The sequence below is a fragment of the Cavia porcellus genome, unplaced genomic scaffold (genome assembly GCF_034190915.1).
Source record: "Cavia porcellus strain 051 isolate PalLab524CR breed Dunkin Hartley unplaced genomic scaffold, mCavPor4.1 scaffold_9, whole genome shotgun sequence".
In the NCBI taxonomy this organism is placed as follows: domain Eukaryota; kingdom Metazoa; phylum Chordata; class Mammalia; order Rodentia; family Caviidae; genus Cavia; species Cavia porcellus.
In genome coordinates this window covers 56,326,419-56,348,572 of record NW_026947492.1, presented here as the reverse complement: position 1 = coordinate 56,348,572, position 22,154 = coordinate 56,326,419, and the positions used below count along the sequence as shown (strand labels likewise).

The 22,154-nt window shown below is 51.0% G+C and overlaps 2 protein-coding genes across 8 annotated transcripts in view; both read left to right on the top strand.

Annotated features, from left to right (window-relative positions):
* Capn5 (calpain 5) overlaps window positions 1-22,154 on the top strand; it is a 54,562-nt gene that overhangs the window by 20,552 nt on the left and 11,856 nt on the right. For all 7 annotated transcript variants that reach the window (XR_010049832.1, XM_003468538.5, XM_063256439.1 and 4 more), the window contains 2 exons: window positions 5,818-5,949; window positions 19,827-20,035. Coding sequence is in view for 6 of the 7 variants with exons in the window: in XM_003468538.5 (XP_003468586.2) it covers window positions 5,818-5,949; window positions 19,827-20,035 (341 nt within the window). In the remaining variant the exon portion in view is untranslated. The remainder of the gene's footprint in view (window positions 1-5,817; window positions 5,950-19,826; window positions 20,036-22,154) is intronic.
* Omp (olfactory marker protein) lies at window positions 5,958-16,468 on the top strand. The gene has a single exon (XM_063256444.1). The coding sequence runs from the start codon at window positions 11,073-11,075 to the stop codon at window positions 11,556-11,558; it is 486 nt and encodes a 161-aa protein (XP_063112514.1). The 5' UTR covers window positions 5,958-11,072; the 3' UTR covers window positions 11,559-16,468.

Here is a 22,154-nt window from a genome sequence, read left to right as displayed (position 1 = left end):
ACCTTGGCCTGGGTCCTCCAGAGCTCCCTGAAACCTCCTGACTGGGCTATGAGATTTCCACTTCTTGGGTCCTGGCCTTCATCCCTCTCCTTGGTCCAGTGTGTGAGGAAGGAGGCCAATCTCAAAGGGCCTTTATGAGTCCCTAGTACGCTGAGGAGCATGGATACTTCAACTCTTTTGCTCACTTGTGCTCTTCCCCCTGGTCCTGCCCCCTTCCTGTCCCTGGCTGTCTCCAGACCTAAAGGTAAAGGCATTTATACTCCATGGTGCTGAAAGGAGGCCAGCAAGGCCTGGCTGGGGCAGGTTGGGCAGGCTGGGGACTCTGAGTGCTCCTGCTAGAGACACTGCCCTCTCTGAATCCCTTGCTGCACAGGTTCAAGTCCTGCCATGTGTCCTCCCTCCCTGGCACCTGCTGGGTTCGACCTTACTGGCAGCCTGGGCTGAGGAAGAGCAGAGCTGTACCCTGCTGGGATGCATGACAGCATGTGGTGGTTGGTGATGGGGGGACATCTGAGTGAGGCGTAAGGGAAATCAGTTCTCAGTTGGGAGGCTGTTCAAGGCCTGAACCCCATGGGTGAACAGTGATAGGCCAGGATGTGAAACCATGTGGGTGATATGGTGACGACTATGTGGGTTTAAAAATTTATGTGTGGTTGCCACAAATATGTGTGTGGTTGTTGTGGTACAAGCCTGTAATCCCCGTACTCTGGAAGGCTGAAGCAGGCCTTCAAGTTGAAACCCAGCTTAGACAATTTAGTGACTTAGTAAGATTCTACCTCAGAAAGAATCTGGACATAATGTCCCATATCTATAATCCCAGCACTCTGGAGCCTAAGGCTAGTTAGAAGCCAGCCTGAGCTACATAGTAAGACCCTATCTCAAAAAACTAAAAGAATGAGAAAAAAGAGGTGGGGCGGGGGAGGCAGGGGACAAAAGAAAGGATGAAGGAGCAAGCTGGGAATGGAGCACTATGGGGAGGCCCTGAATCAGTCCCCAGCACCTCCCGGGCACAAGTGTGTGTGCCTCAAACAAAACAAAACAAACATTCAGGTACTGCCTGTAGCTGTGATCAAGGAGCAGAACAACCCACCATTACCACCTGGCTTTGTTACCCACAGGCTGGGAGGTTGTTGAACAGGAAGTGGAAGTCAAGTCTTTCTACCTCAAGGGCGGGGTTGGTCCAGCTCGAAACTGTTAACTCTCAGCCTCTTGACCTTTAGCCAGTGAAACTTTGGCCTGCGCTAGCTTGTCTCTATGGAATCCTACTTCCTGGTCACAGATGACCAACTGTTTACAAACAAAATCAAAAGCCAATTTTTACTACAGCCCAGGGAAGCCCTTTTTCACTATCCCGTTCCAACTCCTCCTCTGCGTGTGGGATGTTTGGGTGGATTCTCTGTCAGGGGAGGTGGTCCTTATTGGGCTCCTGGCCTCTCACCGTTCTGCCCTTCTTTCTCCCAAAATGGGGTTGGAGCCACACAGACTTAGTTCCAGCCTCGATCCCTCCTTCCCGAGGCCAAGTGTGACCACCTCACTCCCTGGGTCTTAGCCTCCTCCTCTGTGAATGGGGCGAGTGCTTCTGGGTGACTCTGATTTCTGAAGGTTGAAGTGAGTGAGGTGCCCGAGGTGTCAGACACATGGGGGACAGTGAAAAGCTTCCTTGCCCACCTTCTCTTTGGCAACACAGGACCCAAAGCCACTGTGTTCTCATACTGACTGTTACTGATTCACCCCCACTCCCCCACCGGGGGACTGGGCATGTCCTCTTTAGTCTCCACCCAGAGCACCCACTGCAGGCCCAACCCCTAGAGGATTATTGGATTTTTTTGTTGTTGGTTGTTGTTTTTAAGATCTTAATTGTCTCCCACCCTCTTCTAGTCTTCTCAGGGATAAAGAGGCAGATAGAGACTGTCAGCAAACCCTGGGGGCAGGGAGAAGGGTCCTCCTTTTTCCTCTTGAGCCTGGGTTGTAGTAGGTTGCACTGTGCCCTCACCCAGCACTACTTCTGCTGGAGTGCAGAGAGGACAAGCTGGAGTCCTGTGAACAGATGTCAGTGTGGGACTCTCCTTGGATTTCCAAGCCCAAGCCTGTGGCCCCAGCCAGCCCCCAGGGCTTGTGCTCATTTACCAGGAAGACCTGTGCTCCTGGTCTGTGCTGCACTCAAGCCCCCTAGTGGGAGCACAGGTGGTGATGGTTTGCTGGGCAGCTCTCCTGCCCGGGAGCCCCTTCCTTCCAACCACTTGCTTGAGAGAGTTCAGGTCAGGCAAGGCTTGTTAGACAAGACAGCCAGGATGGGGTCTCCAGGAAGAGATGGGGTAGGGATGAGGAAACAGTGGGCTCCTGTGACCTGAGATTGCAGGAGAGTTGACAGGTGAAGCTGAGTGGCTGAAGAGGTAGAGAGATGGGGGGCCGAGGGGGGGTGGTCCCTGGTGCAGCTTTGTGTGTGTGCGTGTGCATGTTGCATTCCTGTTGTTTATGTACCGGGACTGGAAACCTGAATTTCCTGCTGTGCCAGGAGAGAGGTGGCTGTGACCTGAACCTTGTGAAGCTAGCCTAGCAGGCTGGGTAAGAGTTTCCTTCAGGTGCAAGAGGCCATGCCCTAGAGGCAAGCCAAAAAAAAAGTGGTCACCCCAGCCCTCAGATGGCTTGGCCTAGGCCTCTGTGTCACTTTGTCCTCCTTTCCTCTCAGTGAACCCTCTTTTCGGGGTTGAACTTGCAGGGTCTTGCTTGCCCTGGAAATGCTCATGGCTGGGGCATGGGGGAGACTCAAAGGCAAAGCCAGAATGGGCAGAGGTGGAAGGATGCAGGTGGCTGGCTGTAAATGTCATCAGAAGCAGTGTCTATCTCCAGCGGGTAGCTGGACCCTGTCTTAGAGGCCTTTGGAATCCTCTGCTACCTGAACCCCCCTGCCCACCATCCCTCTGCCCATATGATATGAAAGTGCCAGTGCCGCTTCCCTGCCAGTGTCTCTGGTCTCCCTGGGCTCCTGCCATCCCTGCTCTGCTCACACAGACCTGCTTCTTCCTGAGACCAACCCTGGCCCACTCAGTGGCTTATGTCCTGGGTGGTGGCCCAGGAAAAGGAGAAGGACAAGTGCTGGTCTTAAGAAGACTTGCCTCCAAGGTGGAGGGTGAAGGCTTGGACTTTATCTCACTCCTGTGTAGCTAGAGCCCCCCCACCCCCACGAGGACAGTGCAGGGGCCAGCAAAGGAAGGGTGACTTTGTCACCATGAAAACTAACCTACTGAGAGGTTCTCAAGCCAAGCTCCCTGAGCGGGAGTCTCAGTTCACAGCCTCTTGTGCAGCCCTGGGCAATTTGGTCTAACAGGGTTGTTTTGCACAGTGCCCAATTCACAGCAGGTGCCTGCTCCTCAGGAGCCATTTCTGTGACTGTTCATTTACAGGTGCCACACAGTGGCCTCTGAATTCTGGGTGCCACTGACCTTACTTGGTTTCTCTGAGTCAGACTACTGACTCCAAGCCAGGAATCCTTGTTGATCACCCCAGATCCCTGTGCCCTGGATGGAACCCAAGAGCCCTGAAGCCCAAACCCAAGTGTTCTTGGTTTCCCTTTCAAGAGCTGGAGAGATGTCCAGGTCAAAGTCCTGTTCTGGCTGCACTGCCAGGTCTGCCTCAGTAGTGCCACACAGAGGATCCCTACAGACCCATACTGTCCACCTGTCCATTCCCATGCCTCCTTTGGATGTCATTGCCTCCTCTTGGGCCTGTGCTCTTCTCCTGCAGTCTATGTTGCAGAGTGCTGGCTGGGGGATTTAAAGTAGAGGGGCACCTCAACACTGTTCCCAAACATAAGCCCTGGTGTCTTCCAGTGGCATATGTAGCCAAGTCTTCCAGATAGGACCCCTGCCCAACCCACTTCCCAGCCTCAGCACAGCGATGCTAAGTCATAGCACCCTGTGGCTCCAGCTGGGAGATAAAAACGAGAGGCAGCAGGAGATAGGCTCTGGCTTTTCCCTCTGCTTCCCCAGAGATAAAGCATGAACTTGGGGACAAGATGAGGGCCACTGTGTCCATGAGTTTTCCACAACCTGAAGTGACCTCTGCTGTGGGAAAACTGCCCTAATGTGCTGTCTTGAGCCATCGTGTATGCCCTCTGAGGAGTTACATCCCTTTCCTTGGTCCTGTAACACTTGTTTTTCTGGACAAAGAAGTCCCAGCACTGTATGGGACCTGAATATCCTAAGCCTCATTTTCCCTGTGGAATGCTCAACCACTGAGACCTGTGGAGGCCTCGCACAGCCCTGCAAAGATAAGTCTGTTCCCTTTGCACAGATGAGGAAGTAGAAGTGAGGAGAGCCTGGGCCACTGGGCCAAAGTTGCACTGCCTGTAAGTGGCAAGCAGGAGTAGTTCTTTGTTGACAGTTCTGCTGCCCTCTGCCTGTCACCTGAAGTAAGGCCTCAATAGCTGTAACTGCTCGGAGCCAAGCTGCTGAAGGAAAGCACCATGGCCTTCCTGCCCTATTCAGCCTCTCATCTGTAAGCGAAGAGTTCTGCCCAACTCTCAGGGCCATGGTGAGCATTGGTTGTGGTGCCAGCAGGATACCTGGTACGGGGAGATGACTTAGTGCCTCCCCTACCCTATCTTCACTCCCTGTCTGCTTTGTGGAGTGAGGTGCTGGTGGAATAGAGGGGCCTGAGGTGGAGAACCATGAACACAGGTGCCACCTGCAGCCACAGACAAGTCCTGGCCTTATAAGGGCAAAGGAACCCTCATGCCCAGCCCCACCACTGATGGCCTATCAGGTCTACATGGGGCACAGGCAGGCCCTCCAGGAGCTCTGTGGCTCCTCAGTTCACATCTGCTCCCCAGGCTAGGGCCAGGGCTATGCAGACCCCTTCTGCTGCCCTGTGCTGACCTGATCAGCACCCAGCTCAGGCTGGGTGGCATGATGTCCCTGAGGATGCCAGGAGCCACCCCTGGCAGATTGTATCTCTTCGTGCTATAGGCCAAAGCCAGTGTTTTCCCTCCTGTCCAGCACTGCCTCAGGGGACTCTTAGGGAAAACCCTGAAGATGTGGGAACCCAGGCCAGGTTCAAACCTGTGCAGAGAACAGCTGGTTCTGGAGCTGCCCAGTTGCCCTCTCCAGTGGATAGCAAGTGACTTTCAGCAGTAGGAAGGGCTGGGCCCTGGGGCCAGCAGGAGGGCATGAGTCATTTTCCTGCCTGATAGCTGTCCTGGCCTGGCTCCCCACACATCCTGTGAGCAGCCCCTTTGGCCATGCCTGCCATTTGCTATGGAAAATCAAAATTGTTTTCTGCCCCTCTTGGGTCTTTGTGTGCTGTGTGTCTTTGATTAATCTTTGCCTCTCTGAATCTCCGTTATTCATCCATAAAATGAAACAGCAGCCTAACCCCATACTCCTCAGGCATTAGAAGATCAGATGAGTGTACCAGGGGCATGTCACACAGGACCTGGCCCATCAACTCCCTAGTCTTTTCTTTCTGCACTCTTCAAGCTCTCTGGTCTCACATCTACTACCCAGTTTGTTGTGAGCATGGGCTTCTCGGTGTGGACTTGGATAGGAGGGCCACAGGAGAAAGATGATAGTGGCCCACATCTGACATCCTTTCACTATCTTTGCTTATCAGTACACCTTTGGCAGAAGAGTGCTTGGGCCAGGGAAGAATAGAGTGTCCCAGGCAGGACCTGGGGGGAGAACTGGATTTGGAGAGCAGACAGGCCATGTGAGCCCTGATCTGTGGCAGACTGATCAACCCCCCACATACTCTGAGGTCCCTTTCCTGCTGCAGGGAGCCCTCGTGCTCCTCATCTCACATTGCCCTGCCTTCTTGCAGGACATCTGTGAGAACCCTCGCCTCTTTGTGGATGGTATCAGCTCCCACGACCTGCACCAGGGCCAGGTGGGCAACTGCTGGTTTGTGGCTGCCTGCTCATCACTGGCCTCCCGGGATTCTCTGTGGCAAAAGGTAAGGCCTGGGGCAGCTGGGGTGGGCTGGGGTGGGCTGGACTTATGGCAGCTGGTTTTCTCACTTTCATGTGGTAGATTAGGCTTCCCGAAAGCTGGCACCAGGGCAGGGATGTGGTCACAGTGGGACACTCAGGATGATCGAGCACTGGATTTACCTTCCTAACCCATCAGCTGGGAATCCCCAGGGGCAGGGACTGGAATCTGTTCTCATGTGTCTCCTCCCCTCCACTGGAGGTCTCCTGTCCCTGTGTACCTGTGAAATGTGGGAGCCTCTTGCTTCATTTTCAGTGTGGAGACACCAGTAACAGGGCTCAGGGCCAGTAACCTCCTGTGGGCTTGGGCAGGCTGGTATCCTTCTCTGAGCCTTGCTTTTCCCAGTTCAGTGGGACTGGTACAGATGATTCTCAGGGTCATGATTGCTGGTTCCATTGCTGGTGTTCTGGACCAGAGCCAAAGGGCTGTAGTTGGAAAGAATGAGCCCAGCCTTAGCCACCTGGTCTTTTGTGGCAGCACTTGGCACTGGGGCCTTAAATCCGGAGCTTGAAGTTTCTTTCCTGGGGAAAAAGTGAGGCCAGATTCATTTGGTAGAGATTGCAGGGGAGATCTGTGTTCCCCTCCTAGCAAATACAAGTCACTGTCCCATCCTCGCCTCAACCCTTCCTGCTCTGCCTCCAAAAGGAATGGGAGAGGGACATAAGAGGTGTTTGAGTCTCCTAGTCTTGGGTTTGATACCGAGTCTTAGAAGTTGGAGGCTTTGAACCTGGCCTGATATTACTCATCTGCAGAATTGGAATAGTGCGTCTCAGCAGGTGTGAGGTTGGAACTGTCCTCAGGGAAAGGTGGCCCTGATGACTAGCCTTAGGCCAATTAACACTGCTAGAACATAATAGGGGCGCTCTCGTGGAGCACGGTTTTTCCTTTTCCTCCGTGACATCCTTCAGCCATCAGAGGGAGCTGTGTCCTCAGCCAAGGCTAGGACTGTGTGGTAGGTTCCCTGTCCTCATGTCTTCTGAGCAGGATGAGCATCGTGGGCCTGAGCCCTGATGGTCCTGTAGGAGTCAGGTAGCTGCATACTATAATCCCTTAGGGTCCTAGCGGAGATCCCTACTGCATCCTGTGTAGGATGTAGGAATTCATGGGATATCCAAGCTGGTAGGTCTCAGAGAGCTACCTATGGGATTCTGTCACCTGTGGGCCTCAAGTGGGTCTGTATCTGGAGTAATGCTCTGGGCAAAGACCTGTCTCCAGCCTGCAGTCTCCAGCTCCATTATCTGAGCTCAGAACCAGGCCTTTATTTCTGAGCCCTACTGGTACCTAGATGAGGACTTGCCTGGGACTGGAGGTAGCACATGGGAGCCCTGGAGGACTGGCTCCCCACTTCTGTTTTCTGGGTAATTGCCTGTTTATCTGCCATCTCCCCTCGAGGTGAGTTCCCAAAGGGTAGAGCAGGGCCAGGCCTTCCCTTCCCACTGAGCCTAGTGGTGGCATGTACAAAGACAGCTCCAGAGAGGTTTGGAAGGAAAGGTCTGCCCTAGATTGTTGGACCCAGCTACTGACCTGACCAGCTGCCTTCTCTGCAGCAATTAGTGGGCTGGAGTTGGCTGAAGCTCTCTGCTCACGTGCAGGAAGGGGTTTCCTGAACTTGGCTGAACTTGGCTTGTAGTCCCCTGCAGCAGCCTCCCACTGCGCTGTTGGAGGAAGGGTCCACATCTCAGCTAAGACTGTCCTTGATACTGTGCCACCTTCAGCAAGCTTACTTTTATCCCAGGGCTGAAGATTCCTCCTGAGGAGAGGAGGACCTCAGCCCGGGGGTCTAAAGGTTGCCAGGGCCAGGAGGCTGACTTACAGCAGCTTAGGTGATGCTAGGGAAGGTTAAGGGGCGGGCTGGTGCTCTTGGCTAGTTGCACTCTACCTCTGGGTGCTGCTGTGGTGACAGTCCCTGCGGAGCTCATTACTGTGCTTACATTCCCTTCTGTCCCCACTGACTGGGCTCTGTTTGTTGTTACCCCTCACTTTCTGGGCCTGTTACCCTGTGGGACCTCCCCAGCCCCACCTTTCTCTCCCTGAAAGGGCAGTGGAGGTGAGAGATGGTCAAGCTGAGCTGCACCCTTGCCTCCACCCTCCAGGTCACAGTCTGGATGCCGAGCCTCAGCTACAGGTGTCTCACACCTGGGATATACATGTCTCTGATCCCGGAAGTCATCCTTTACTCTTTTCCTCATCCTTAAGGGCCTGGGACCCATGGGCACAGGATTCAAAGACAACCAGACCTGAGTCCGATTCTGGCTGGGTCCCTTGCTAGTTATTAACCTCAGACCAGTCACATTCTTCTTTGGCCTCATTGTGACCCAGCACCCTTAGGTGATGGGAAGAGGACAAGCCCTTGGCATGTAGCAGTGGTTCTTGGTACACTTAAATCCCTTCCCAATCAGATGCTCCTTGGTAGTGGGTTCCCCAACTCAGGGGATCCCTGGTCGTTATGGCCTCCCATCTTGCCTACATGTTTCATAAGATCAGGGCAGTGGACTTCAGGTGATCAGGCTCTATAAACCTAAAACCAGGATATGACAGTGTGGGTGAGCATTTGCCATCAGGCCTGGCTTAGGCCAGATCCAAGGTCTGCAATGAGCTCATCTCCTCAATGTTTATTAAAGCCCAAGCAGGAGTCAGACCTGCTTCCTCCTGTCCAGCCTGGGGTCAGGGACCGTGGAAAGAGCCTAGATGTGTGCATCTAGGGGCAAGGATGCGGGTGAGCAGTGCTTAAGCAGGACCTGAGCAGGTTGGGGGGCAGACTGTCTTAGTTCTGTTTAAATGCTTCCTACTCTGTCCTTGCCCTGTTTTGTGAGCAATCCATGTTCACATTATGTAGCAGTTCATTCAGTGTTCATCCATGTCCACTGTGCACAACTCAGTACTGGGGACTGAAGACTTAAAAAGTTATGAAAGGTAAACTGTCAAGTAACTCTTGTTGCTCAAAAACAGCCATAGTTGAAAATATTCTATTTTCATTCTGGTCTTTTTTTTTTTTTTCCACTTGAGATTAAAGAGGATTTTGCTTGTTTGGTTGGTTTTTATGCACATTTTTTGCAGTTGTGTATGCAAATTTGGAGCTTGCTTTCTTGAATTTATTCTCTGCTTAGCCTTTGTTGTGTGTTCCCGGTATCTGGCAGCTGATCAGAGGTCTGTGGACTTTAGTAGTGCTTGACACCACTTGCGTCTTCTGACTTCTTCCTGCCCCTAAGACCGCAAGACTCTGCCCACACCTTCCTACCTCTCCTGGCCTCTTACCCCGCTCCAGTCCAGCGCACACCTGGTCTCATTTTGCCATTGCCAAGTGCCCTGTGCTCTCTCCCTATCTTCACTTCTTCCTCTTGCTAGGGCCCTGTAGTTCATCATTCCAGCTGTTCTGTCATCATCCATCCATCCATCCCATTCATTCATTCACTATTAAGCAAGCATTTCCGAGAACCTCCTATGTGACAGGTCCTATTCTGGGTGCTGGCTTAATGTGATGAACAAGACAAGCAGTCCCTGCCCTCTTCAGGACTTACAGCCTAGTGTGGGGACATCACAAGCAAAAACAAAGCAAACTAGAGCTAGCGGTGTAGCTCTTCGGTAGAGTACTTGCCTGGCTTGTGTAAACACTTGGGTTTAAGTGCCAGCACTGCAAAACAAAACAACAACCACAACAAAACAAACCTAACAAAACAAACCTAAGAAAACATATGAATAAAATGCAAAATTTACTGCTGGGAAGAATAGAATCTCTCCTTTCTCACAGAGAAAAAGAAACCTCCATCAGTAGCTTCTCCGCTAAATTGTTCTCTTCCCTGCCCTTTCCTCTACAAAGTAAAAGGTTCTGAGAACAGGCAGCTTAATGTCTTCCATAGTGTAGTCACCTCCAGTTCCTGCTAAGGGCCCTTAGAAGTAACCCCAGGCTTCAGGGAGTATATCTGTTGGTTCATTTTCTGTGGTGCTGGTAATGGAATCCAGGGGCTCGCACGTGCTAAGTGAGTACTGTACTGTTGACTTATCCCTCACCTGCAGACCTGGTGCTCTGTCTTCCTCGTGCTCCCCTGTTGGTCGCATAGCCCAAGATACCACTGACTTACTTGCCTCTGGCAATCAATTGCACTTATGGTCCATTAGGCCCTTCAGATTATTTTCAGTTGTTATGCCTTGGGCAGTGCCACTGTCCTGTTTTCTGGGTGTGGCACATCATGGTGGTGGCCCGTCACCCTTCACGATGCCCTCATAATGGCTGGGCTCCTGCCTACCTTAGGTAGTGAGTATGTAAACATTTGCCAGATTCTTTTCCACCTCCAGTCTCCTGGGAGGAGGGTCAGTATAGATGGAATAGGAGATGGCATTTTGGTAAAAGGGAAACTTGCTCATGTGACTGCCCTGGGACAGGGCTGAGTCTGGAACCACCAGGTTAAAAGAAGCTGTGTCGGTGAGTTTCAAGGCACAGTCCCTGCACCAGCCGCCTGGAAAGAGGTAGTTAAAAATGCAAACTCTCAGCATTGTGTCTGTGCCTCTCAGGTAGTTCTGGTACACCCTGAAGTTTGAGAACCTTGGGTCCAGGACAGAAATGATAATGACATGGATGAGATCCTGGCAGTGGGAACAGAGGGGTGATGGTTCCCAAAGCATGTGATAAGCAGAATCCACAGACCTTGGTTCGCCCTCTCTGGTCCTGGCTGAGCCCCCAGGCATCTTCCAGTCCATCCTTACTGCCAGTGGTGGGTGTGTGGTCCCACATCCCTCTCTGGCTGCTCAATGGAGTCCCTACTTCATAAACAAGCAGCTCCCAGCCCAGCCATGGTAGTCAAGGTGGTTGCCACAGCAGTTGACATCAGCACACTGGTCTCTGAGGAGCCTGTCAGCTTCCTGCTTGCCTGAAGTGCCGCATTACTGCTTCTATGAGGAGTGGCGAGGAGGCATTTGGAGCCTCCCACCTCTCACACACCTCATTTGAAGAACTGGGTGGAGTGGTGACTGGGGCAGAGGGTGGGAATTACGGAGGTGGAGTCCTCTGGGGTGGCCTCTTCTCTTGGCGTCTGAGGCCTCAGCCCACTTGGCTCCTGACGTTGGTGGGAACAGCGGAGCAGCTCTTGGGCCATGGCAGAGGATGGGCCAAAGCAGCTGGAGATGCCACTGGTCCTGGACCAAGGCTTGACCAAGCAGATGCGGCTGCGTGTGGAGAGCCTGAAGCAGCGTGGAGAGAAGCGCCAGGATGGTGAGAAGCTGCTGAGGCCAGCTGAGTCTGTGTACCGAATCGACTTTATCCAGCAGCAGAGGCTGCAGTTTGAGCGCTGGAATGTTGTGCTGGACAAGCCGGGCAAGGTCACTATCACAGGCACCTCTCAGAACTGGACACCTGACCTCACCAACCTCATGACACGCCAACTGCTGGACCCCGCTGCCATATTCTGGCGCAAGGAGGACTCAGATGCGATGGATTGGAATGAGGCTGATGCCCTGGAGTTTGGGGAGCGCCTGTCAGATTTGGCCAAGATCCGCAAAGTCATGTACTTCCTCATTACCTTTGGTGAGGGGCTTGAACCTGACAACCTCAAGGCCTCTGTGGTGTTTAGCCAGCTCTGATGGCAGCCACTCCCTGCTGCTGAACTTCCTCTGGCCCACCACCCTCCCGCTGCCCAGATCTCCTTTTCCCATGTGTATTTCTGGGGGCATTCTTCTAGCTGTTGGGGTTGACTAGAGGCACCCTAAATCCCATGTCCTTCTTTTCTGTGGTGCCAGTGCTTTGGCTCAGGAGGATCCCACAGCTCTGTAGTCTAGAAGCTGGACCATTCATTCACTGCCACTGCTGCTGTAGATTCCTAGCCGGTGCTACCATGGGCAGATAGGAAGACCACAGGACCACTGTCCCTGCTTCATTATGGTGGAAATAGACTGAAAGAGACAGAGAAAGAGAGAAAGAGAGATCCAGACCACCTGCCATCTGGCTTCCTCCAGAGACAGAGAGACTAAGATTTAGGAGCAGCCTCCTCCTCCAGAACTCAGCAAGCAGGTGTTTGCTGCCTGTTGGCCGTAGCACCTTTGCTGAGTTCCACAAGATTCGAATACTTAGCCTGAAGACTGCTCCCACCATTGAGCTGGTGTGATTCTGTGACACCTCAAAGCCCTCAGGACGTGGGACAGTATTGCTATGGGTTGGTCTGGGTGGTGGGGATTGGCTGGCATTGCAGAAAGAGCTTGAGTTCCTGTGGGAGTGACAGCAGGTAAAGGGAAATGAAGGGAAGTATATCAAGTCACAATACATGTAGGTATTTTGAGAGAGCATTTGTGTGTACTATTATTCACATGGGTATGTATTAGAGGTCTGTGTCTGACCCACACATGGCAACCTTTAGATTAGCCATTGAATAATTGATTTCAAATGTGGTTCTTGGCTTAGCTGACATGACAGTGGTTGAATCCCCCTTGGCGCAGGGATTCCTGCTGGAAGACTTCGTGCTTCGTACAGAGAAAGGTAAACAGTTTCATAGAGAGGGGTTCAGGACCTGGAGCTGGAGCTAGAGATGTCCCCCACAGGGAAGTCAGATTGTCAGCTCACTGGGAGTGGGGGTGGGTGCACATGCAGTTGTTTCGTTCTCCTGTCACCTCTCTTGGCATTTCCCAGAATGCTTTGGTGGAGTGCAGGTGAGTGGAAAAGGCCTGAGGGACTTGCCCTGCACACCCTTCCCATAGGTGATGTTCTAAAGTGGGCCAGAGGCAGCAGCGCGGGCTTCTGAGATCTTTGGGGGCAATGCACCAGAGAAAAACAGGGGCACAGTTATCAGCAGACCCAGTTCCAGCCACAATCTCCATTCTCCTTCACAATATTCAAGGCAGAGCCCCTGCTGGGAAGGGGCCTGGTCTGCTGCCTGGCTGCAGCTAACAGCCTCTCAACAAGTGCCACCAGCACCGTGTGCCTGAGCCAGCCATATGTTTTTGGCCAGACATGTGTCCAAGATATTTTGGCTGCGCTTAGTCTAGGGAACAAATATGCTGAGAACTGGGAGGTGGTGGGGTGGAACTCCCCCTGATGGTGGGACAACTGGAGGGTGAACCCCAGGGCATTAGTATAGTATGCTGAGGGGCAGGCTTTGGCTGTTGAGTGAGTTCTTTACAGCTCTGAATCTGTTAAGGACATGCTTAGAGATGGCCTTGCCTGGGGCCATTGCTGCCTCATTCTCCAATGAGGACTGGGAAAGATCAGACCCCTGGGCAGGGGCCTACTTTCTGCTTCTTTCCTTGGCCTCCCCCTGCAGTTGTAGGGATACTCTTGGTCCAGACTCCACCTTGATCCCCACTTCATCTGTCCAGTGGAGTCCCCAGTCCTCCTGCTATTGCTGTGCCTGCTGTGTGTCCCCAATAAAGGCTGTGTGCCTCTGCCTTGGTGGTATGTCTCTCACTGTGAGCGCTGCTCCCCAGAAACTGAGTCCTCTCTGAGCTCCCACGTGCCCTGCCCCTTCCTGCTGCCAGGTTTCAAGGATGAGCCCAGAGCAGTAAAGTGACTATGGACCCTACATCAGGATTCAGGATTGGGTTTCACAGGTCTCCTGACTTTCTAACTGTAGCCCAAACCAGGGATGTGGAGAGAACCAGCGGAGGCCAGGGGAGACTGGGCAGGGGCAGATGGAGCATAAAGGGTGGCCAGGGGTGTGGTGGGATCAGTCCTCAGCTTAGTTTGGTCTCCCCTGACGTGGTCACTGATTGGCTGTGTCCTCTGATGGACCTTGACGCAATGCTAGCTCCAGACCTTCCAGAGGAAACGCCTGGGTCCTGTGAAGCCTCTTCTGGCAGTTTTAAATGCACAACCCAGTAACACTGAGACGGGCTCTGATAGTCACAAGCCAAGCCATGTTTGTGCTCCCTCAGTCCTTCATACCTCTCTCCCTTTGGCATCTTTCAGGTGTGTTCTTCTGTGGCAGAGACAACCAAGGCCCAGAGGAGAAGGGACCACACTCTGGGCTCATGCACTTTTGACCCCACAACAGTGGCCCCTAGGATGTGTCCCTCCTGTCGTGGGCTCAGGGTCAGCTAGGAGACTTCCTTTCCAGAGACAGGTCAGAGGCTGCACTTGTGGTTCTGTCCAGGAGTGACCCTGCTTCAGAACCCTGCAACCATATCTCACTGTCTCTCTCCTTTTTCCCAGAGTCTCCCTCACTTCCCTCCTCAGCACATCCAGAGACTCCTCCAGTCCAGCAACCCAATTTCTCTGGAGTCTGCTTCCTTGACACACCCCTCCCCATGCCTGTCTCCTAGCCACTGCCCCCAGCCACTCCTGGGGAAATAGAGGAGAGGTCCCAAAAACAGAGAAATTCAGCACTCCTGGGATAGTAGAAGTGACCTGGCTCAGTCCCCAGAGGATATCATAGGGAAATCACCCATTTTCCTTAGAAACCACAAGAAAATTGTAGACCAAAGAGACTTTCCGCTTCTCAGCTTCTGCCACCCAGAAGCTTACAGTGGTGAGGGCCCCGGTCCTGTGCAGCCACTGACCAGCTATGTGATATCTAGCAATGTCCCTAAGGCTCCTTCAAGAAGTCAGAAAAGTTGAGTGAGTTTATGTGTAAAGCGCTTGAACTCCACAAAGCTGATGTAACATCCTCTCTGTTGTTTGTTCCTGCCTCAGTGGTTACACTTTAAACTCCTATTTTTGAAATTTGCTTTTTATTTTATTAGTACACATTTCCAGTTCATGAATTTTTTTCAAATTATTCTAAGGGTCAAGAGAATTTGTAAAGTGAACAGAAACCGAAGACTCTGAGATATAAAAAGAGTTGCCAGAGATCACATAGCAGGCCAGTGCCTATGGCAGCAGGGAGTGTAGGGTGGAGAGATGTCAGGTGCCAGGCCTGGCCCTGTAGTCCCATAGAACATTCACAGAGGTGCATTCTCTTCCACTGCCCTGTCCAGCTCAAATAGGCAGCTGAGGGGGTGCTTAGCCCTCACATTGCAACTGGGAAGCAGAGAGGCCCGGGGCAAGGGTCTTCCTAAGGCTGAGGACCTTCCCAGGTCTTGGCTTCAGCCAGCATAGGAATCCTTGCAGTGTTTACAGCCTCAGCTGCCCAGTCCCTAAGGAGCAGATGGCAATGGCGCCAAGTCTTTCCAGACTCTCTCAACCCCAGCATTTGAACCCTGGGGAATTTGAGACTCTTGGAGCCAGAAGCTGAGACCCAAGGAGCCTCAGAGACTCAAACTAAAGCCTACTGAGTTTGAGGACTCAGACAGTCCTGTGGCCAACCTCCCTCAACTTGGATGACATAGGAACCCCCTTGCACCCCTGCATCTCATAGCCCTGCCAGTGTCGCTCAGAAATGCTGTGAGCTGGCATTCGAGGTTCCAGGCAGAAATTTGGAAAGTCCCCTCTGCATGTCCCCGAATCTGCTCACACAATTTCATGGGTGTGTGTTCATACACAGATCCTAAGCAAGTTGCCTACCCTGGGCTCCTGACCCCTAGTCCTCTCTGTCACATGACCTGGGCAATGTTTGCATCTGCTGCTATGGCTGGACTGAAGTCCAGCCCCTGAGATCTGAGTAGAAGCTCCCAAGAAAACCCAGAAGCTAGGGAAATGGGACACTGTCCTCTAGGAAGGAGGGTGATCTGGTATCTCTCCCCTTTCCCTGCCCTGAGTTTTACTGCTTATTGTGCAGGTGCCCACGTGGGTACTCCATACACCAAAGGGACAGCTTCGTATGTGCAGAGCCCTCCATAGTGTAGCAGGCACCTCTGACTTCACTCTACTTTAGTTCTCATGGTGGTAGGGTAGGTAAATGAGGACACTGAGATTCAGAGAGTTGGCCCAGTTTAAATTTAAGTCCCTCTCATGCAAGACATTGATAATGTGGTCTTAAGCAATGTCAAGGTCACCCGTTGATTGGGAGCCTCACTGTGATCAGCTGGGGATTTTCCTTTCAGCAAGACTGAAGTCAGCTTTGGAGCTGAGCCATACCCTTTGCAGTGTGCTGGGGGCTGGGCAGGAGTTCAGCCTTTCCCTGCCCCTATGGAGCTCCTAGAGGAAAGGGGCCAGGCTGAGATGCAGGAGGAAACTCCCCAACTGTACCTAGAACTAAACCTCAAGGGACAAGAAAAGGGGACGTGAAGGCAGATGGACCCACACATAAAGGGGTGAGGTGGCACAGGGCATCCTGGAATGATTGGCAGGGATGGTAGATTTCTGCAGGACCCATAGGAGATACGTTGAGGAGTGAGATAAGGACCAGCAGAGCCTACACACAGGGCTTTCACTGCCAGACTGTGTGTGGTGTCTGTGATGATGGGGAATGTCAACTATGGACCCCATAAGAGTAGAGAGCACCACCTAGTGTGCTCCCTGTACCCAACGCTTCACAACAAAGATCATCAGCTACCCCTAGCCCAGCAGCCTATCAGTTCATCTGTAAATATTTCTGGATACAGCTGTGAAAGATAAATGCTCATGAAATAATAACCACAACTCAACTGAGATATTTTTGAATAATTCCATAATATAGGAGAGAAAAGTAACTAAGACACACCCCTAGCCCCAGCCTTGGACCATGAATCAATAACAAACTAGATTCAGCTACCTCTGAAAATCCTGCTGCCATGACTGCATGAGGCTTTAGGGGGACATCTGGATACAAACCTTAACATTATTGAATATCCCTGTTCTGAAAAATCCAAAATCTGAAGTGCTCAAAAAAAAAAAATTCTGAGTATGATGTCAGCACTCAAAACATTTCAGGATTCAGACTTTTGGATTAGAGATGATCAAATTAAGGATGATCATCAAATACCCAACAAATGTTCTTGTTTTCCATTTGTGCCACAAATATGCATACACATTGTAGTTTGTTTGAATAAGATACAAAGATCCATAATTGCAATTGGTTGGTTGCCCTTTCTTTTCATTTTTTTCTTAAGAAACTGGGTCATGGGTCCAATTGGATTTCCCATTGTCTGAATCTCACTTACTGTATCCTTGCAGTGTTAATATGTTTTGTGTTCTCTGTATTTTCCAGAAACTAGGGTTTGGCTCCAGAGGCTTTATAAGGTCCAAGGACAGTTGTTTTTAGCCTGTGCTTCATAGATGTTTCATAGATTCTTCATAGATGCTTTATAGATGTCCTATTTTTCATTCTGAAGGTGCAGAATATCTCTTTTTTGCCTCTTTTTTATAATGGGACAATCCATTAGTGATCATTGGCTAAATTTATTAGTTCTTCAGTGATTGCAAAATGGCTCAATATTATCATTTCTTCCTTGTTTCTTAGCTGAAATTCTTTTCAGATAGAGACTTCACATCACCCACTTTTTGGTTTCCTTGTGGCACAGTGTGTAGAACAAAGGATCATTGCTAAATTCCTTCCTCTAATTTCCCAGTTTCAGAAAGACGAGTTGATTCCTTATTTTTCTCCAGCATTGACTATTTGTCCTAGGTTATCATGGCCTTGTGAATGTGATCCTGTTTGCTGTGTTTTATTCTAGTTTGTTTATCCTTACTGACCCTTAGAATGGCCTTGGAGGCAGATGAGAACCTCTACAGGCTACTTCCTTCCTGACTCCTCTGACATGACCCCAGGAGGTTTAGTGGCTTCCTTAACTTCTGACATAGCCGGATGTACGCTGCGAGGGTGCTGACATGGGTACATGTGGGAGCACATCTGCCGGAATAGTCTTTCTCCCTCCAGATCAGGACCCCACTGGCAACAGAGGGGCTGAGCGGCGAGAAGGCTATGGAACCAAGCCATGCCAGGTTCACTGGTTGAGATGCAGGAGGGGAAATTGAGGCCCTTGGGATCCTTGACTCTGGATCTCCAGACCCTGGAGCCTCATTAGCTGCTTCTTGAGCTGCAGACTGCTCAGGGCCAAGCCCTGAGTTTGTCTAATGATCTTTCTGAGGTTCCAGAGTACCTCCTGCACCCTGCAAGGCTGCTTGCCTCCCTCCCTCCCCATGCAGTCCAAAGCACTAGAACAGGTCTATGGGGGAGGAGGACGAAGTGGAGCCATGGGCCCGGCCCCTGCTCCCAGCTTAACTGAGCCCTTGGACAGCTTCCTGCTTCTCTCTGTAACTCAGCCTGCCCATATGTGCAGTCGGGATGATCCTTCCCAGCCTGCAAGGGGCTCATTTTTGATACAGTTTTTTGTCTTAACAGAGAAAAGGGGAAAGAGCACAAAAAATCGGGGCAGAGGTAAGCAAAGGGATTTGTTACTTTAAAAGGGCATAGCGTTGGAAGAAAGTGGAGGACAGAAAGCAACAGGCCTTGAGCCTTGCTGGGTCCCAGACACAGAATCAGAGGCCCTGAAGTCCAGGGTTAGATCCTGTCTCTTTCATCTGTGCCAGGTCTGCCTCTCCTGGCCACTGTGCTAGCCTCGCCCTCAAAACAAACAGCCCAGACCTATGTCTGACACAGAGCAAGGCTACATTGCTGGCAGTAATGCCTCTCCCTGGATTAGCATTTTTATTTTCTTGGTCTTGAATGTCCCACTAGGGAGCATTTCTCTTTGCCAAATATCCCTGTTGATAGTAAGAGGTGTGTAAACAAAAATATCCTTAATGATCATGAGGGTGGGGATGGTGGCTCAGGCTGCCTTAGGCCCTGACTTGGAGAACTGAAAACTCCTCTCTGTACCTGCCTCAGTCTTTGTGCTTGGGGCCTGCTCTGCTCTGTATACACGGGTGGTTTTCTTCTAGAAGGAGCTGTTCAGCTCTCCTGCCACCCTGGGATTCTCCTGAGGGCAGGGACCAAGTCTGGTACATCTGGGTGCTCAGAATCCAGCATGGGTTTGAATCCTGGCTTCAGACCCAGTCTATCTGCTCCATGAGGAATGTGTATGTTTTCTGCAGAGGGACCCTAGACAAGTTACTTCGCCTCACTGAGACTCGATTTCCTCACCTTCAAGTAGGGATGGCTAGTAGTGATCTACCTTCATAGGGTTATTGTGAGAATTAAATTAAAGTGACCCATGGCAGTCACAGACACAGGACCTAGCATTTACATGATGCTCTATACATAGTAGATATTATTAGAGTCCTAATCAGTGTCTGTGAATTTATTCATTCAATTAGCACCAATGTATTAAATTCACTGTCTTGGCCAAGCCTGGCAAGATGCTGAATGTATAGTAGTGACCAAGACTGATAGAGCCTTGCCCTCAGAGAACTGATTTTCCAGGAATCATTTCAGACGTCGAACAGTGTCATGTGGGTATTTAATGTAAATTCATGTATCTCAGAGTAGAAGTGCTAGGGGCTGTGAGTCTGGGGGATAGGGCTGTGCCCTGGCCTGGAGTCAGGGAGAGCTTCCTGGAGACGGAGGACAGACACTGAAGTGGATGAAGTGGCAGAGGAGACAGGTGGGGAGCTCAAGGAGCAGGCAGCAGGAGTAGCTGCCCTTGGGAGTAGAGAAGTGAGGCCATGGAGGTGGTTACAAGATTGTATCAATCTGCTTCTGTGTGAGGCAAGGGCACCTGGGACTGCAGATGCTGTCACAGAGGTGATGGGAGCTTGCGCCAACATGGTGCCAACAAGATGGAGAGGAGGAGACAGGTTTCAGAAAAATGCTAGGACTAGAGCAGCCCGCTCAGAGAGGTCAGGGAGAGCAAGGAGGCCAGTGAGGAAAAGATGGGGGGAAGATGCAAAGGGGTGTCTAGGGAGGGGGAGCTCATAGGGAGACACAACTGGAAGCGACCTGCAGACTTGGGGAACCTGATGCCAGGAGATGAGATAGGCTGAGTCCCAACTGCTTCATGACCCAGACGGGGCACAAGCTAATACTCCTTTCCCTGCTAATTCCTCAAAGGCACACCTCCCATTTGCACAGGAGCCAGACATGCCACTCAGTGTGTCCCCATCCTGTCCCCGCTGTCCTCATCCAGGTCATCCCAGACTGGAAGGAGCAGGAGTGGGACCCCGAGAAGCCTGACAGCTATGCCGGCATCTTCCACTTCCACTTTTGGCGCTTTGGGGAGTGGGTGGACGTGGTCATTGATGACCAGCTGCCCACAGTCAACAACCAGCTCATCTACTGCCACTCCAATTCCCGCAACGAGTTCTGGTGCGCCCTGGTGGAGAAGGCCTACGCCAAGTAGGTGACACCACAGGCAGGAGGTAGCCAAGCTGGGTGGTGCCACTGAGGGCTCCAGTGGATGTTTCTTCAGCTGGGCCCATGTTGGGTGGGGTAGAGGCCTGGACCCCTGGAAAAGGAATAGTTTCTCTTGTTCAGAGAGCAGAGTGGGACCTGGGCAAGGGTCCTACAGGTAGCTGAGACCATCACTCACATGCATGGTCATTTGCCTTGCCCCGAGGTGCACGCTACCTGCTGGGCCTTCTCTGCTGGGGGCCTGGGGACTGAAGTTGGCCTGAATTTTGAGGGATAGACCAGATATCTTGCTTGTATCCCTTGTTGATTCATGTGTCTGCCTGATTGTCCATCCTTTCCATCTTTACTGATCCTCTTTCTTCTCTGTGCCAGGCCCTGTGTTCCCAGCACTCAGTACAAGGCTGGCACAGAATTTGCTGAACCATGGAGGATTTGGGGGCAAAGTGACCTGCCCAGGCCCTTATACATCTGAGATCATAGGAGTATCAGTGGGCCGGCTCAGTGGAGCTGCTTCCAGGCTCCTCCTCCCAGGCCCACTCATCAGTCTTCTTGGGTGGGGGACGTACAGAAAGAAAGAAAAACAAAAGTAAAACTCCTAGCAGCAAACAAACCCAAGAAAATTTACTAGCAGGTTCCATTTTTAATCCTAAAGATGCAAACTCTGCCCCCTGGTGGCCACTGAATGTACCACCCTTGATGTAGCCGCTCTCAGTCTCCTGGGGAGCTGCCTCTGGGCCTGCTCTTGTTTGGCTATTTGACTTGTCTTTTGAGACTGGGTCTGGCAGTGTTGTCCAGGTTGGCCTCAAACGCTTGTGCTCAAGCAGCCCTCCTGCTTCAGCCTGTTTAGTCACTAGGACTACACATAAGCACATGCTGCTTGCTCACCTCGTTTATTTTTATTTGTTTGTTTAAATTTTATTATGGTAAAATGTATCGAGCACAGTATTTTTCATCTTAACCATGCTTAGCAGCAGGTCATTAACACAAAGCTGTGTACCACCACCACCCTGTGTACTCAAAACTTTGATATCATCCCTAGCAGAAACCCATTCATTGTACAGTAACTTCCTCACCTGTTCCTCCCAATCAAGCTAGTCCTGGAAACATCTCTTCTGCTTTCTACAGGTCTGCCTGTTTCTAAGTCTTTGTGTAAGTGCAGTTCTACAGTATTAGTCCATCTCTGTCTGGCTTCTTTTACTTAGCATGATATCTTCAAAGTCCACCTATGTTTTGGTACTTATCAAGATTTCCCTTCTCTTATGGTTGAATACTCTTCTGTTGCACGTGAACATTACATTTTTTTGTCTCTGCTCATTAGTTGCTGGACACTTTGACTATATGAATAACGCTTCCTCCTATGAATATGGGTGTACAAATGTCTATTTTAGCCTTTGCTTTCACTTAAAAATATTTGTACCTGGGAGTGCATTGCTGGGTCAGAGGCGGTTCTGTTTAGCTTCTTGAGGAACCACCAAGCTGGTTGCCACAGTGGCTGCACCATTTTATACTTGTTTGTTTTTGCATTTTTTTTTTACTTTTTAAATTATAAAAATGAATGCATGTTTACAAGAGCAAATCCAAGAAGTAAAAGAAAGCACGAAGATCAGTCCCCTTCCCACTCCCTTCTTGTTCTGAGCAGTCTGAGTTCACCAGCAGCATCACTGGTTAAAGCTCCAGGCCTCACCCTGGCCTGGGCCTCGATTTCCCCTCTTTCCTTTCTGTTCTCCCACCAATGAGAACTCTTTAAACATCTTTGATGCATTTTTTTTTAAACTTTTTTTGGTACTGGGTATCAAACTCACAACCTGTGCTTGCCAGGCAGGCACTTACACTGCTGAGCTAAATGCCCAGCCCATTTGATGCATTTTTGTTTGTAGATCCCTGTACCCAAATTTTGTTGCTGTTTTGTGGCAAATATTTTCAACTTACATGAGCAGCATTGTTATATGTCTCTTTCCACGTCTCAAATTTGCATTCTGTACATAGTAGTGCATAATAAAGGTTTTTTTTTTTTTTTTGTCTTTTTCCTTTTTATTGGTACCAGGGATCAAACTCATGACTGTCTGCTTGCAAGGCGGGCACTTATGCCACTGAGCTAAATCCC